Genomic DNA, 15594 nt, shown 5'->3' on the forward strand with positions numbered 1-15594 from the left:
ATGGGGGAAAGAAGATTTAAAAAAAAAAAAAAAGTCCCCTCAGCTCTGGGGACTCGGGAACTAACAGTGCCAAAGCAGGGGGGCCGCAGCAGAAGGCCTGGCGGGCCGGATGCGGCCCGCGGGCCGCCAGTTGGACAGCACTGCTCTACAGAATGTCCCCAGGTGCCTTGCAGTGTCCTCCCATCCTATAGAATGTCCCCAGGTGTCCTGCAGTAACCTCCCCCTCTATAGAATGTTCCCAGGTGCCCTGCAGTGTCCTCCCATCCTATAGAATGTTCCCAGGTGCCCTGCAGTGTCCTCCCATCCTATAGAATGTTCCCAGGTGCCCTGCAGTGTCCTCCCATCCTATAGAATGTCCCCGGGTGCCCTGCAGTGTCCTCCCATCCTGCAGAATGTCCCCAGGTGCCCTGCAGTGACCTCCCATCCTACAGAATGTCCCCAGGTGCCCTGCAGTGTCCTCCCATCCTATAGAATGTCCCCAGGTGCCCTGCAGTGTCCTCCCATCCTACAGAATGTCCCCAGGTGCCCTGCAGTGTCCTCCCATCCTATAGAATGTCCCCGGGTGCCCTGCAGTGTCCTCCCATCCTACAGAATGTCCCCAGATGCCCTGCAGTGACCTCCCATCCTACAGAATGTCCCCAGGTGCCCTGCAGTGTCCTCCCATCCTATAGAATGTCCCCAGGTGCCCTGCAGTGTCCTCCCATCCTATAGAATGTCCCCAGGTGCCCTGCAGTGTCCTCCCATCCTACAGAATGTCCCCAGGTGCCCCGCACTGTTCCCCCACCCTATAGAATGTTCTCAGGTGCCCTGCAGTGTCCTCCCATCCTATAGAATGTCCCCAGGTGTCATGCAGTGACCTCCCACCCTATAGAATGTTCCCAGGTTCCCTGAAGTGTCCTCCCATCCTATAGAATGTCCCCTGGTGCCCTGCATTGACCTCCCATCCTACAGAATGTCCCCAGGTGCCCTGCAGTGACCTCCCATCCTACAGAATGTCCTCAGGTGCCCTGCAGTGACCTCCCATCCTACAGAATGTCCCCAGGTGCCCTGCAGTGACCTCCCACCCTACAGAATGTCCCCAGGTGCCCTGCAGTGTCCTCCCATCCTATAGAATGTCCCCAGGTGCCCTGCAGTGTCCTCCCATCCTACAGAATCTTCCTAGGTGCCCTACAGTGTAGTTACAATTTCTGTTCCCTTTGCCGCAGTTTACCATTTAGCCTCAGACCCTGAGGAAATCCTGAAGGCATTCAGCACTGCAGGCAAGGTAACCTTTTGGATTGGTTGGGGAGTCCACACACAGTACAGTTTTGATTGTATATACAATTGATACGATCTGCGATATAAAGACCAGGTCGCTGCCACTAATTCGCAATAAGCGTGCGAATATGCAAATCTAACTCTAGGTAAATCCTGTAAGAAAAAAGGGTTAAAGTGATGCTTAAGTAAAAAAAATGATTTTTACTCACCTGGGGCATCCCTCAGCCCCCTGAAGCTGTATGGTGCCCTCGCAGCCTCACTCCGATCCTCCTGTCCCCGCCGGCGGCTACTTCAGGTTTCGGCGACATCCGCCGACAGGCTGGGAACGCGAGTGATTCTCCGCGTTCCCAGCCGCTATATCAACCTTTATGCTGCTATAGCGTATAACATATACATATAACATATACGCTATAGCAGCATAGAGGGTGAAACCTGAAGTACCCGCCGTCGGGGACAGGAGGATCGGAGTGAGGCTGCGAGGGCACCATACAGCTTCAGGGGGCTGAGGGATGCCCCAGGTGAGTAAAAATCATTTTTTTTTTTGACTTAAGTATCCCTTTAATTCAACATCCTTTCTAGACAGCAAAGTAGAAAACTATTAACCACCCTGGCGTTACAATTACTGCGGCCATGTGGCCGTGGGTGGCTTTTTTTTTTTTTAAAGTTATTTTGCTATGGCGACTATCGAATATGACGTCTGACGTCATTGACGTCATGCACAGTTCTGATCGCCGCCATAGCGACCCCTGGAGACTATGTAGAGGCTGCGCCGGCACGGGCAGTGGGGGGAGGGGGTAAGCATAAACAGCGGCGATCGGGGGATCAGAGCGGACCGGCGGCAATCGGAGGGGTGACGTAGGTAGCCAAGTGCTAGCTACACCCCCCTCTAAAAATTTGGTGCAGAAAGACCCTCCAGGGGCTGAGCAATCCACTGTGGCGGTAATGGATGAGCTGTGCTCGTCATTACCGCCAAGGTGATTAATAAAAATGGTCATGGCAATGTTTCCCTTAGGAGGCTGGAGCTCTTTGTGGAGCTTTCAGAATAAGCACTTAGCCAAACAATGTTTATAGTTGATTTTATAATAAAATAACGCATAAACTAAATACAGCAATTGAGACAGATCAATACAGTAAAAATAATAAGGATTGAAAGTGAAAAATTATAACTAGTTATAGTCCGAGCAGCATGTCAAGTTACTGTGTCCTTTGGAATTGTACGTCCAAAACATAAGATATAATAGTCCAATTATGGAAAGTTCTGTGGGTAATATTCCATTGTTAAACAGCCAAATCCTTCATGTTATATGGATTATATGGATAGGCTGGGACTCTCTTTTTCAGCCTGTGTGTCCAGCAGTTTTTAACCCTTTCTCCACTGGAGGGTGGAGATGGTAATGTGAGAGTTCGGCAGCTCTGCTACCTGCTCCACCCTCTGTCATGTCAGGCAGAAAAGAATATGAGATAACTGAAACGGTCATATCTCTGCATCAGTTGATCAGAGCCCACAGAGAATGATATATGTGCATCCCTGGGGCCATATGCAATTCACTTTTTCATCTGAGTTTTCTACTAGGAGATAATCTTTCAACTTCAATTTAAAATAACTTTTTAGCACTTTACAAATGGAAAATGTATCAAAAAGTAGGTTTAACCACTTCAGCCTTCAGTGTCGTTTCACCTTATGCATCCTGATTATTTGGAAACTCAGGAGATGCTGTCCCAGCTGCCTCCGTCCACGTAACGGCACTGGCGGCAGTGGTGTTGCACATAAGGCGTGGCCACCCGGGACTAACGTGAATGTCTCCGCCACCAATAGATAGAGGTCCTATTCACAGGTTTTTGTATCCCTATCCAATTATGTTCATTTTTGCATTTTAAATTTTTTGCGAGTGAACTTTTTCGGTGACTGCAGTTTCCCGCAAAGATATTATCTTATGGTCCTTCCCTTTTTTTGTTTTTAGCAACTCTCCTATAGCCCTGTGTGGAAGGTCCTCTTTGGAGATGCCGACCTATTTTAATGCACTTTAACACATGTTTATGTTTTGCATCCTTTTTGACAGGACAGTGCTCCACCCTCCACTCCTTTTGTGACGTGTCACTCATTTATTCACGTCACATCACTGGTGCACTTCTCTATTCCGCCATTCTCTAACCGTACTGCATGCTTACTTCCTGCAAGCAATTTTATTCAAAAATTGCATACGTTTGCTTTATGTGGTTATGACTTCCTTATTGCCAGCAGGTGTCACTAATGTGCCCTCGTATGAGCTAATAAGCTTGGCTCGGGAAATTTCTCCAGCATGTATTTGTGGCTCCACGTCTACACGGTGGCATATTATGACTCTCAGCTGAGCAAATCTTCCTAAAAGGCCATACCACATATTTGATCATTCAACTGGCTAATTTTGCCATATTGCAGGTGTAGTCTGGTTTTTGGAAAGGCGGATCTATGTGTCACATGACTAATGCTGGGAATACACCATGAGAATTTTTTGGCAGATAGATGGTTCGATAGATAATTTCCAGCAGGTCCGATCTAATTTTTGATTGTTTTTCTAAACGATTTCTCATAGAAGTGAATGACAAACGATCAAAAAAAAGAATCGGCAAATCGATCTGACAGTAAATCTGTTGAAAAATCTCATCATGTATTCCCAGCATAACATCTCCTCCCTGAGATGCACAGCACAAATCCAGCACAGTGTGCACTTTTAAGCCTCAGAAGAAGCTGATTAAGTGAAACGGTCGTCAGGCTGTGCACCCGGCAGCACCCACTGTCACCCCACAATGCTGCTCACGATAAGTATCACCTTTTATACTGTATGCTATGCACAAGATTAACTTTTCATGCATGCTTTGTGAATTCAAGTGAATGAAGCAATAAATTACGCTCAGTAGTGCCAAGCATTTCCACTGTCTTGTTATTGCTGCATTGAACTGTTTTGGCTTTGAGCACACCGACAAGCTGTACACAGCAGCTTCAGGGCCCATTTCCACTATCGCGAATTCGCATGCGTTTTTCGCATGCAAATTCGCATAGCAATACAAGTGAATGGGACTGTTTCCACTTGTCAGGATTCCTTTGCGTTTTTCTGTGCAGAAAAAATTTGCATGGCAGAGCCATCAGAATTCGCATATCGCATACCGCTATGCCAATCGCATACAATGTATTTAATAGGAAATTCGCATGAGGTTTGGGTATGAGAATTTTCATGCGAATTCGCATATAAACAATGGAAAAGCACACCAGCACTGCCATGGTTAAATTCGCATACATCGTCATCCATGCGAATTCGCATGAAAATTCGCATAGACCCGCATGCGAAATTCGCATCCGCATGCAAATTTTTACCGCGGCGATTCGCACCGCACAAGTGGAAATGCAGCCTCATTCATTCTATCCACTAGGCCTGAACGATTTTAGGAAAAGATTGAATCCCACGATTTCTGTCAGAAATTGCGATTTCGATTCGATTCACGATTTTCTTTAAATCAAGATTTAGCACTAAATTCACAATGTACATTACTAGGAAAAGGGAGGGCGAGTTGCATTGTTGATCAAGCATGTCTTTGACAGCGCAGATTGTCATCCAATTCAATATTAATTATCGAATTAGATGGGTCGATTGGCTGCTAAATCTGCAGATGTATGGCCACCTTAAAGAGAACCAGAGACGAAGCACCCTCATGTATTTTATTACATTTATCAGTGGGAACATGACAGTAAACACCTACCCTGCTTTTAGTTTTATTCTTCTCAGTCTAATCTATCTGTTATCAACTGTGATAAGAATCCACCGACTATTCAGTCGAGGTTTGACCTGGAATCATTATAGCTGAGTCACTCTTCTGTGTGGAGTCTTTTCAAGCCCAACCCTGCCCCCTCCTGTCTCAAATTTCATACTCAGAGCTGTTGATATGGGAGGGGCTGCTGCTTCCGAGAAAGAAGCTCTCTGAAACAGTGTATCTGTGTGCAGTGTGCAGCCTGTCATCTACTGTATGCAGTTTCATTTCTATGAGAGACACTTCCTACAGGCAGCCACAAAGCATACCAGAATATGAAGTTGAAAGCAGACAGATGAAAGGCTGCAGCAGCCCTGCTTGTCTATAGTCTCATAGAGGCTAGACCGCACATCCAGAACACCTCATAACCTGGAAGCAGAAGGAATATGAGCCGGCGGCCATATTGGATATTTCCTGGAGCAATAATAGATAAAAAACACTCAAAAAGGCACACCAGAGTGGCGAAATTATCAGGTAGAGCATTTATTCTTTACAAGCTATCAACTGATATGTTTATTTTATGTGAATCGTTCATCTCTGGTTCCCTTTAAACCTCCCTCAGCAATGGTTGCAAGTACAATCAGGAGGAATAAACAACCAAAATATTGCACAAAGTAATGAGAGGTTTACCTGCTTGCTGTAATCTGTGGACTTCTTGTGATTACATTCCCCCCATGGTTCCTAAAAAGTCCCGCTGCCCGTGATTGGCTATATTGAGGGAGGGGGCAGGACTGTACAATTCCAAAGTGCATGGCCACATACATGGCCGTGCACACTAGCGACAAGCTGATGAGGATGGAGGGGGCGGGCCGTGCATAATTGGCAAGCTGCAGCCGATGGAATGAGCAGAAATGGAGGGGGTGGGCTGTCCATGAGTGACAAGCTGAAAAGAGAGGATGGGGCGGGACGTGCACATGACGCGGCTGATGCAGGAGCTGTGATGGAGGGGGCGGGACTGGAGGCTTTCCGGCCGAAGTTTAAATTACATTATAGCTGCGGCTGCACACTGCAGTGAAGAGGCAGGGGATGTAGCCACGTCCCGATAGTGGGCCGTGGGCTGGGGACCAGTGATGTTGAGGTACTAGTAGGAGACAGCCGCAGCTAGTGTGAGAGCCCGTGGGCGGAGTTTGCCATCCGTTCTGCTGATTGGCTGCACACTAGTAGGCGGAAGTTGGAGGAGACACTGAGCAGCTTCCGTCACGGCGACTGAAATTACTGCCGCTGAGCCGCCCCAAACCGCTGCTGCACCGAGCGGTAGCGGGGAATTCTGGGCTGACAGAAGAGGGGGATAAAAATCGCCGCTATGGCGATCCCGGAATCGTCTTTTCCAGTGATCGCGATTTCAATTCAAAAACGATTTATCGTTCAGGCCTACTATCCACCATCTTTGATTTCTGAGTGCTGGCCCACTGTATTCTCTTGCTGTTGCTACAGCTGTAGAGATTCATCTGTGTGTTGCAGAAATCTGCAGCATGTCACCCAGATTCGCACAACAGTGTGATCTGGACAACAAAAAAGCCAAAATCCTGCCGGCAGGAAATCGCTGCAGATTTGTGCCGAATTTGCCAGTGGTGGAACAGTGGCTGTTACTAATGTGTCCCTATTGGGATCATTCTCACTGCATGCGTTTGCGATTTCCATAAATTGCAAACACAATGCATGCAGCATTTTGGGGGCAATTGTGATGTGATTCTTGTTATCACAATTTCAGTATGAAATTGATCGGGAATCGGCCATTGGTGTATGGGCAGGCAACAGATCTCTCTGATCAGATTGGATCAGAGAGAGAACTGTCTCTCGGTAGATCTGCCCATACATCTGATGCATGGGCACCTTAACTGTATGCCAGAAGGTGTGTCCTGTTACATTCAGGAAAGCCCATAGTGGGATTTCCACACACAAGGCAGACAGCTGTCACCAGGCCCACACCATCAGAGGCAGCCCAATGGGGGACTTTGTCTGAGCTCACTGGAATAGTTCGGAGGACAAGAATCTTATGCCTGGTACACACCATGCAATTTCCCGTCAGATAGATGGGTCAAATCGTTTATAGGTAACTATGCTATTCTCATGCAATGGATTGTGGGTAGAAAGAATGTGAACTGGTAAGTGGTCATCAACAGTGGTCATAAATAGTTTAGAAGACAGCAGCTCCCGGATGCATAATGAGCAGCTCTCCCAGCATCAGTGTTAATACTCTGTAAGAATTTGGACAGAAGAGACAAAGCCCTGTTACCTGTATGCTGGATTTCCCCCAGAACTGCCAGGAAATTACGATGACGTCTCTTCATCTGCAGCTCCCAGAGACACTTCCAGAATCCAATCACAGCTTCTCTTCCCAGCTCTGTTATATCTTCTAACAGACGGCTGGAGAAGGTGGAGGTCCCCCATTCACCACTCATGGGCTGGTATTTCTGGAAAACACATAGATATTATTACTAAACAACAACATACTCTGTATAGGCATGACACTCCACCATGGATGATCAGCTTTCTTATTGCACATCTAGAGCTGACCACAGGCAGGAGAGCACAGCTGGCTGGAGAGACAACCTCCTGTGTAGGGCAGCAGCACTTTACATATTTCTGTCAATCAAATCCACGCGGCCAGAGTGTACTGCGCAGGCGAGAGTAGTTCTGCGCCTGCGCAGTACGCTCCGGACAAAGTGGATTTGATTGAAAGCGGCGCTCGTGCAGTAGAGGACAGGTTGGTGAGGCGCTGCCGGGTCCAAGAGACAGCCGCAGAAAGTGAAGCTGCGGCGTGGGAGAGATCAGCTGCTAGGGCCTGGAGGAAGCCCCGGGTACGTAGATTTAATTTTTTTCATAGGTCGGATGTGTCCTTTAAGCACTTCGGGGCCCGAGGACAGTATAGCTACACCCCTCCAGACTTCACTTCCGCGCCTGGGGAGTAAATATGCGCATCCCCGGCGTCACTGCCGCTGTCCACATTCCCACTTGCTCATACATGTGCAACCGTGGGGTACATATCCCTGTCCATGTGCTCAGAGATCAATGAATAGGAACACAGTTCTATGAGAAGACGCGCTCATTCTGAAAAAAAAGTTACACATCCACAGTACGGTTCCTGTAAGTGTACATATTACACTTACAGGACACATTGGAAAAAAAAAATGACTATCTTGTGGCCAAATAGTATAATTACACCTACATACCATTTATTTTAATAAAAGACTCACAATTACATGTAAAATTAACGGTTTCCTTACTGCACTCTCCCATAGTAACCAATAAAACATAAAAAAGAAGACAATAAAAAAAAAATACATAAATAGTTACATTAGGGAAAAAACTTTTTTTAATATGTATGTCAAGAGCGTATATTACTTTTTTTTTTTGTTGTTGTTGTTTTTTGGTTATTTTTTCATTATGGGCTTGTAAATAGTGATGGATGCAAAACTGCAAAAATGCACTTTCATTTCCAAATAAAATACTGGTGCCAGACATTGTGATAGGGACATAATTTAAATGGTATAATAACTGGGACATATGGGCAAATAAAATATGTGGATTTTAACTATAGTAGCATGTATTATTTAAAGGCTATAATGGCTAAAAATTGAAAAATAATGATTTGTTTCCTGTTAAAACAACATTTAGAATAAATAATTCTTGGCATAATGTACCACCCAAAGAAAGCCTAATTGGTGGCGAAAAAAACAAGATACAGATCATTTCGTTCTGATAAGTAGTGATAAAGTTATTGGCGAATGAATGGGAGGAGTGCTGAGGTTAAAATTGCTCTGGTGCTCAAGGGGTAAAAACCTCTCAGTGGTGAAGTGGTTAAAGCACACCTGAACTGATATTAAAATAAATAAATAAAAATAAATCTATTGGTGTGTATACTTACTTAAAAGACATCCAAGGTGAAAATAAACTTATGAGAAAAACAATTGCATCTATCCTAATAAAAATGAATTGAAATATAAAATATGCCTAGAAGGATATAATTTCTGCACATCACTGCTAGACGTCACTCTGTCTTACCTCTGTGTTTAAGGCTGTTTCAGATTTTAGTCTGCTCAGCAAAGCTGCTGTGTCCGTATTCAGTACAGTAATGTTTAGATCCTCCTTATAATATTCCCATATTATCCTCAGAGATGCCTCGTCCCAGGTAGACAGCTTGTGGATTATATCATCTAGAGAACACACAAGAAATACATTTTCAGGCTTGTGGGCGGAATCTTAGAGAACAATGATGATTTTTTTAGAGCATATAAGGCCATGGTGATGTAAGGTATAGCAGTGTTCTCCTCAGGCTCTTTTAGCCGGGTGCTCCACCTGGCTAGTTTTGGTAAGTACCCGGCTGTCATCGGCTCAACTCCACCTCTGCTGTAAGCAGAAATGTGCAAAGAAGCACCGGCCCTGCATTCTCTCATCTCGGCCCGCCCGGCTACTTTTTCATGCCACCGGCTGGAAAAAAATTCTGGGGAGGACACTGTATAGCATCATACAAATGGGATCCCAGACAGGACTAAACACCCAAATGATGTTCTAAGCCCCTCCTACACTATCCAAAACGAACATACCGTACTTTGTTGCTGCAATTTGTATTTAACAATTTCTATCGCTGGGATGTGAGCTTCACATCGGCAGTGGCAGCTGTTATAGCCGCAGGGACGCCATAGTCACGTCTCTGCAGTCTGGGGGCTGTGCTTGTTATTAGTCCCGGTGACAGGGGGGATTAGTGGCAGGGGACAAGTCCCCTGAGCCAATCCGTTCTTGTCCAGCGAGAATGATCACCGTTTTTGTTCAAAAACAGTGATCATTCTTAAATAGTGCTGCCACACTTCCTCACGATTGCTTGTTTCCACCGCTCCAGCCACCAATCGTTAGAATAATGAATAGGAGCTTTGTTCCCATTCATTCATCTCCCTTTTAGGCCACCGTGATTGCAGGCATGAATAGATGCCTGCATCACCTCCAAAGTAACACTGCAATGCATTACTTCCTATTTAGTGTACTTATTGTACGCTTATAGGAAATAGTGCGCAAGGACATCTTGTGGTCAAATAGTAAAGTTACACCTACATACAATAGGGAATAAAAAATGTTTAATATGTACAGTATCTCAAGAGGGTATATTATTATTAAATTACGGGCTTGTGATTAGTGATGGATTTAAAACTGAAAAAAAAATCACCTTTATTTCCAAATAAAATATTGTCACCGTACATTGTACTAGGGACATAATTTAATCACTTCCCTAATCTGGGTTATTCCTCCTTAAAAACCAGACCAATCGTCTGCATTTAACACTCCTCGCATTCATTAACCAATAACTTTATCAATACTTTTCTCACATATCTAAATGATCTATACCTTGTTTTTTTGCCACCAATTAGGCTTTTTTTGGGGCGTTACTTTTTGCTAAGAAATATTTTATTTTGTATGCATTTTAAAGGGAATAAGGGAAGAAAAATTAAAAAGTAATTATTTGTCAGTTTTCAGCCATTATAGTTTGAAAATAATAAGCGCTACTATAGATTGCCTGATGTGCTCCTGTATATTACCCGCCCCTCTCCCATAGTTGGCCAGATGTGCCTCTGTACCCCTCCACAGCCCCAGTTAACCAGATGTGCCTCTGCAACCCCCCACCTCAGTTAGCCAGATGTGGCCGTTTATCCCCTCCCATCCCCCATAGTTGTTCAGGTGTGGTTTTTAATCTCCCCTCCCCCCATGGATAGCCAGGTGTGTGCCCCTTTTTGCCTCCCCCTCCCCCATGGATAGCCAGCTGTGTGTCCTGTAATTTCCCACATTAAATGATTGTAACAACAGTCCCACAGTCTTTTCCAGCCTGTATGTCCAATCACAATTACCGGTAGTACAAAACACTCTCACCGACTCAAATTGCTATCTGGATCACAGATCAGCATAATGCACTTCTTCATATAACTCTTATCAGCCAATCAGCTTCTTCCTATATAAAACTCAAAGACAAAATCGGACAAACCATAGCGTAACCCAGTTGATACAACTTCCTTTCACCAACACCTCCACATGCAAAAATAAGTGCACCCCTCCGTGCTATGTGCTCACACCAAGACCATATGGTAAAAATGCAGGCTCACCAAATGTATCAGTTGACCAGCTAAGACCAGCATTTAGCACTTAATATGGTATCAGTCATCCAATTCTCAGCTTACAACAGCAAAGTCCCTAAAACTGAAACACAGCTCTCATAGCATGATACTGTATTTATTTAATGTTAAAAAGCCATGAAAGTGCACTCCCATTTTTAAAAATCAACAGCGCTTTGTATAAAAAGTATCAGATGTCCTCGTTGCCGCTCACTCAGTGTCTCCTCGATTGCCAACTGAAGCTCCGCCCTACCGGTTTCGTCACCATGACTCATCATGAAGCCCCTGATGAGTCATAGTGATGAAACCGATAGGGCGGAGTTTCAGTTTTAAAGGGACTTTGCTGTTGTAAGCTGATAATTGGATAACTGATACTATATTAATCGCTGAATGCTGGTCTTCCCTGGTCAGCTGATACATTTGGTGAGCCTGCATTTTTACCATACGGTCTTGGTGTGAGCACATAGCACGGAGGGGTGCACTTATTTTTGCATGTGGAGGTGTTGGTGAAAGGAATTTGTATCAACTGGATTACACTATGGTTTGTCTGATTTTGTCTTTGAGTTTTATATAGGAAGAAGCTGATTGGCTGATAAGAGTTATATGAACAAGCGCTTGCACTTCTTATTGGCTGACAGGCAGTCTTACAGACTATATATAAGTGGCAGAGTGCTGTCAGGGAGGGAGCATTTCTTTTGTGTGTGTGGTAAGTTGAAGGAGTAGTGGGGGCAAGTTCCTGGTGGTGGGAGCTCCGGGGTTTGCCTGCGCTCCCTTATTGTGTTACATGCTGGTTTTGGGGTCCCGAGCAGTGGCAGTGCTCGGGGCCCCTGCCTGTCATGTGCACTAGTGTTTGCGGCGTTACTTTTTGCTAAGAATTATTTTATTTTGTATGCATTTTAAAGGGAATAAGGGAAGAAAAATGAAAAAAGCAATTATTTGTCAGTTTTCAGCCATTATAGTTTGAAAATAATAAGCGCTACTGTACTGTACACAACATTTAAATTATGATCCTAGTACAATGTATGGCGACAGTATATTATTTGAAAATAAAGGTAATTATTTTTTCATTTTGTGTCCTTGGCGTTACCTGCAATTTATGTGGCTCTTTTGTATCTCCCCCCCCACCCCTAGTTAGCCAGATGTGCTCCTGTATATTACCCCCCTCTCCCATAGTTGGCCAGATGTGCCTCTGTACCTCTCCCCAGCCCCAGTTAGCCAGATGTGCCTCAGACGTCCTCACCGCCGCTCACTCAGCGTCTCCTCGATTGCCAACTGAAGCTCCACCCTACCGGTTTCGTCACCATGACTCATCATGAAGCCCCTGATGAGTCATAGTGACGAAACCGGTATGGCGGAGTTTCAGTTTTAAAGGGACTTTGCTGTTGTAGGCTGAGAATTGGATGACTGATACCATATTAAGTGCTAAATGCTGGTCTTAGCCGGTCAGCTGATACATTTGGTGAGCCTGCATTTTTACCATATGGTCTTGGTGTGAGCACATAGCACGGAGGGGTGCACTTATTTTTTCACGTGGAGGTGTTGGTGAAAGGAAGTGGTATCAACTGGATTACGCTATGGTTTGTCCGATTTTGTCTTTGAGTTTTATATAGGAAGAAGCTGATCGACTGATAAGAGTTATATGAACAAGCGTATTATGCTGATCTGTGATCCAGACAGCCATTTGAGTCGGTGAGAGTGTTTTGTACTAATTGTGATTGGACATACAGGCTGGAAAAGACTGTGGGACTGTTGTTATGATCATTTAATGTTGGACATTTACTCATTATGTGGGTGTGAGCACTGCACATATTTTTGAATTTACAATTACAGTTAGGGAGGTGATACCCCCCCCCCCCCCCGATCGTGCAGCGATCCAACTAGGCTGAACATTACTGAATACTTGGGAGGAGCGCTCATACCACTTCATCAATTATATTCCTGTAATCCCCCCCCCCCATGGATAGCACGCTGTGTGTCCTGTAATTTCCCCCCATGGATATCCAGCTGTGTGTCCTGTAATCCCCCCCCCCATGGATACCCAGCTGTGTGGCCTGTAATTTCCCCTCCCCCATGGATAGCCAGCTGTGTGCCCTGTAATCCCCCCCCCCCCCATGGATAGCCAGCTGTGTGTCCTGTAATTTTTCCCCCCATGCATAGCCAGCTGTGTGTCCTGTAATTTCCCCCCATGGATAGCCAGCTGTGATTCCCCCCCCCCATGGATAGCCAGCTGTGTTTCCTGTAATCCCCCCCCCATGGATAGCCAGCTATGTGTCCTGTAATTCCCCCCCCCCCCCATGGATAGCCAGCTGTGTGCCCTGTAATCCCCCCCCCCCATGGATAGCCAGCTGTGTGTCCTGTAATTTTTTCCCCCATGCATAGCCAGCTGTGTGTCCTGTAATTTCCCCCCATGGATAGCCAGCTGTAATTTCCCCCCCCCCCCCCATGGATAGCCAGCTGTGTGTCCTGTAATTCCCCCCCCCCCCATGGATAGCCAGCTGTGTGTCCTGTAATTCCCCCCCATGGATAGCCAGCTGTGTGGCCTGTAATTTCCCCTCCCCCATGGATAGCCAGCTGTGTGTCCTGTAATTCCCCCCCCATGCATAGCCAGCTGTGTGTCCTGTAATTTCCCCCCCCCCCATGGATAGCCAGCTGTGTGTCCTGTAATTCCCCCCCCCCCCCCCATGGATAGCCAGCTGTGTGTCCTGTAATTTCCCCTCCCCCTTATGGATACCCAGCTGTGTGGCCTGTAATTTCCCCTCCTCCATGGATAGCCAGCTGTGTGCCCTGTAATCCCCCCCTCCCCCACCCCCCCATGGATAGCCAGCTGTGTGTCCTGTAAATTCCCTCCCATGGATAGCCAGCTGTGTGTCCTGTAAATTCCCTCCCATGGATAGCCAGCTGTGTGTCCTGTAATTCCCCCCCCCCCCCCCCCATGGATAGCCAGCTGTGTGGCCTGTAATTCCCCCTCATGGATAGCCAGGAGCCACACGCGACAACATGAATATACTGTAGTACAGTGGTTAAATATTGCAATAACCGGGACAAACGGTCAAATAAAATGTGTGGCTTTCGTCCACAGTTTTAAGTTTTATTTTAAAGTTATAGTGGCCGAAAACTGAGAAATAAAGATTGTTTTCTAGTTTTTTTCTTATTATTCATTAAAATGCATTCAGAATATAATAATTCTTAGTATAATGTACCACCCAAAGAAAGCCTAATTGGTGGCAAAAAAAACCCCCAAAAACACAAGATATAAATCATTTTGTTGTGATAATAGATAGTGATAGAATGAAAGAGAGGAGTGCTGAAATGTGAAATCGTTAAACAGCTAAAAAAAAAACTGGGATGTGATAAACGAAAGACCTCAAAGTACAATTAATTATTGCATTTAGGCTGCTTTCACAGTAAGACGTTACAGGCGCACGTTAGTGCAGCCTGTAACGCAGCCCACCGCACAGTAATGAAAAATCAATGGGCTGTTCACAGTGCCCACGTTTCGTTACATTGTAACGCTTCACGTTATTTCAAAGTGCTGCATGCTGTGCATTCTACGCGGCTAAGCCGCGTTAGACTGTTTGCACATGCTCAGTAGTATTGGAGGAGGAGGCCTCCCCCTCCTTCTCCTTGGCCAGGCACATGGCTAATTAATATTCACTGCACGGTGTGACGTGCAGTGTTTACTTCCTGGAGCGCCGCTCTGTGCGGCGATTGGCCGGCGGGACCACGTGATGCCGCAAGAGTACGCATCACAGGACGCATGAAGAGCCGCTTAACGCGGCTCGATCTGACGTCCAGCTTCTACGCCACTATGCGTTGCGTTAGGTGCACGTTATGCGACCTTAACGTAGCACCTAACGCAACGTCTTAGTGGGAAAGTAGCCTTAAAGTGAATCTGTGTCCAACTGTTCATACAGTGAGACTGAGTCCTGAGTTATACATTTTCTCACCCCTTCCTGCCTTGCTACGCTTCTCATCGGCTATCACTAAGCCGCCGCTCACTAATCCTGTCGCCAATATCACATGACTAGAGATGACGACAATTGGCAAAAGGGAGCAGCTTATTGCGGAAGGAAGGGGCGGGCACTGTTTTTTAGCCAGGTTTGAGTCTTACTCCATGTACAGCTGGATGCAGGGTCACTTTCAGTGGTGCTCGTCATGAGCTCGTTTCTGCAGATCATGAGATCGAAATTGGCACCCGGCTTTCGATCACGAATGCACTCGTGATTGCACTTGTGGCCCGACTCGTGACCACGAGCTTGTGATCGCGGTAACCAGGGAAATTACGTTGTTGGGCCAATCAGAGGAACCCCAGTCAAGGCCCTAGCAACCAATCAGAGGAGGGGAGCCTAGTCCTCCCCTCCTCTATATAAGGCGGCGGCCATGTTGAGAAACTCGTCCTTGCTTGCCAATAAGAGGACTCCCAGTTGAGGCCCTAGCAACCAATCAGAGGAGGGGA

At 46.0% G+C, this 15594-nt stretch overlaps 1 protein-coding gene across 2 annotated transcripts in view; it reads right to left on the minus strand.

Moving 5' to 3' along the window:
• LOC137532344 (NACHT, LRR and PYD domains-containing protein 3-like) overlaps window positions 1-15594 on the minus strand; it is a 475094-nt gene that overhangs the window by 426732 nt on the left and 32768 nt on the right. For both annotated transcript variants that reach the window (XM_068252758.1, XM_068252754.1), the window contains exons 3-4: window positions 9046-9197; window positions 7277-7454 (exon numbers count right to left, since the gene is read on the minus strand). In XM_068252758.1, the coding sequence (XP_068108859.1) occupies window positions 7277-7454; window positions 9046-9197 (330 nt within the window). The remainder of the gene's footprint in view (window positions 1-7276; window positions 7455-9045; window positions 9198-15594) is intronic.

Source organism: Hyperolius riggenbachi, chromosome 1 (genome assembly GCF_040937935.1).
Source record: "Hyperolius riggenbachi isolate aHypRig1 chromosome 1, aHypRig1.pri, whole genome shotgun sequence".
NCBI lineage: Eukaryota > Metazoa > Chordata > Amphibia > Anura > Hyperoliidae > Hyperolius > Hyperolius riggenbachi.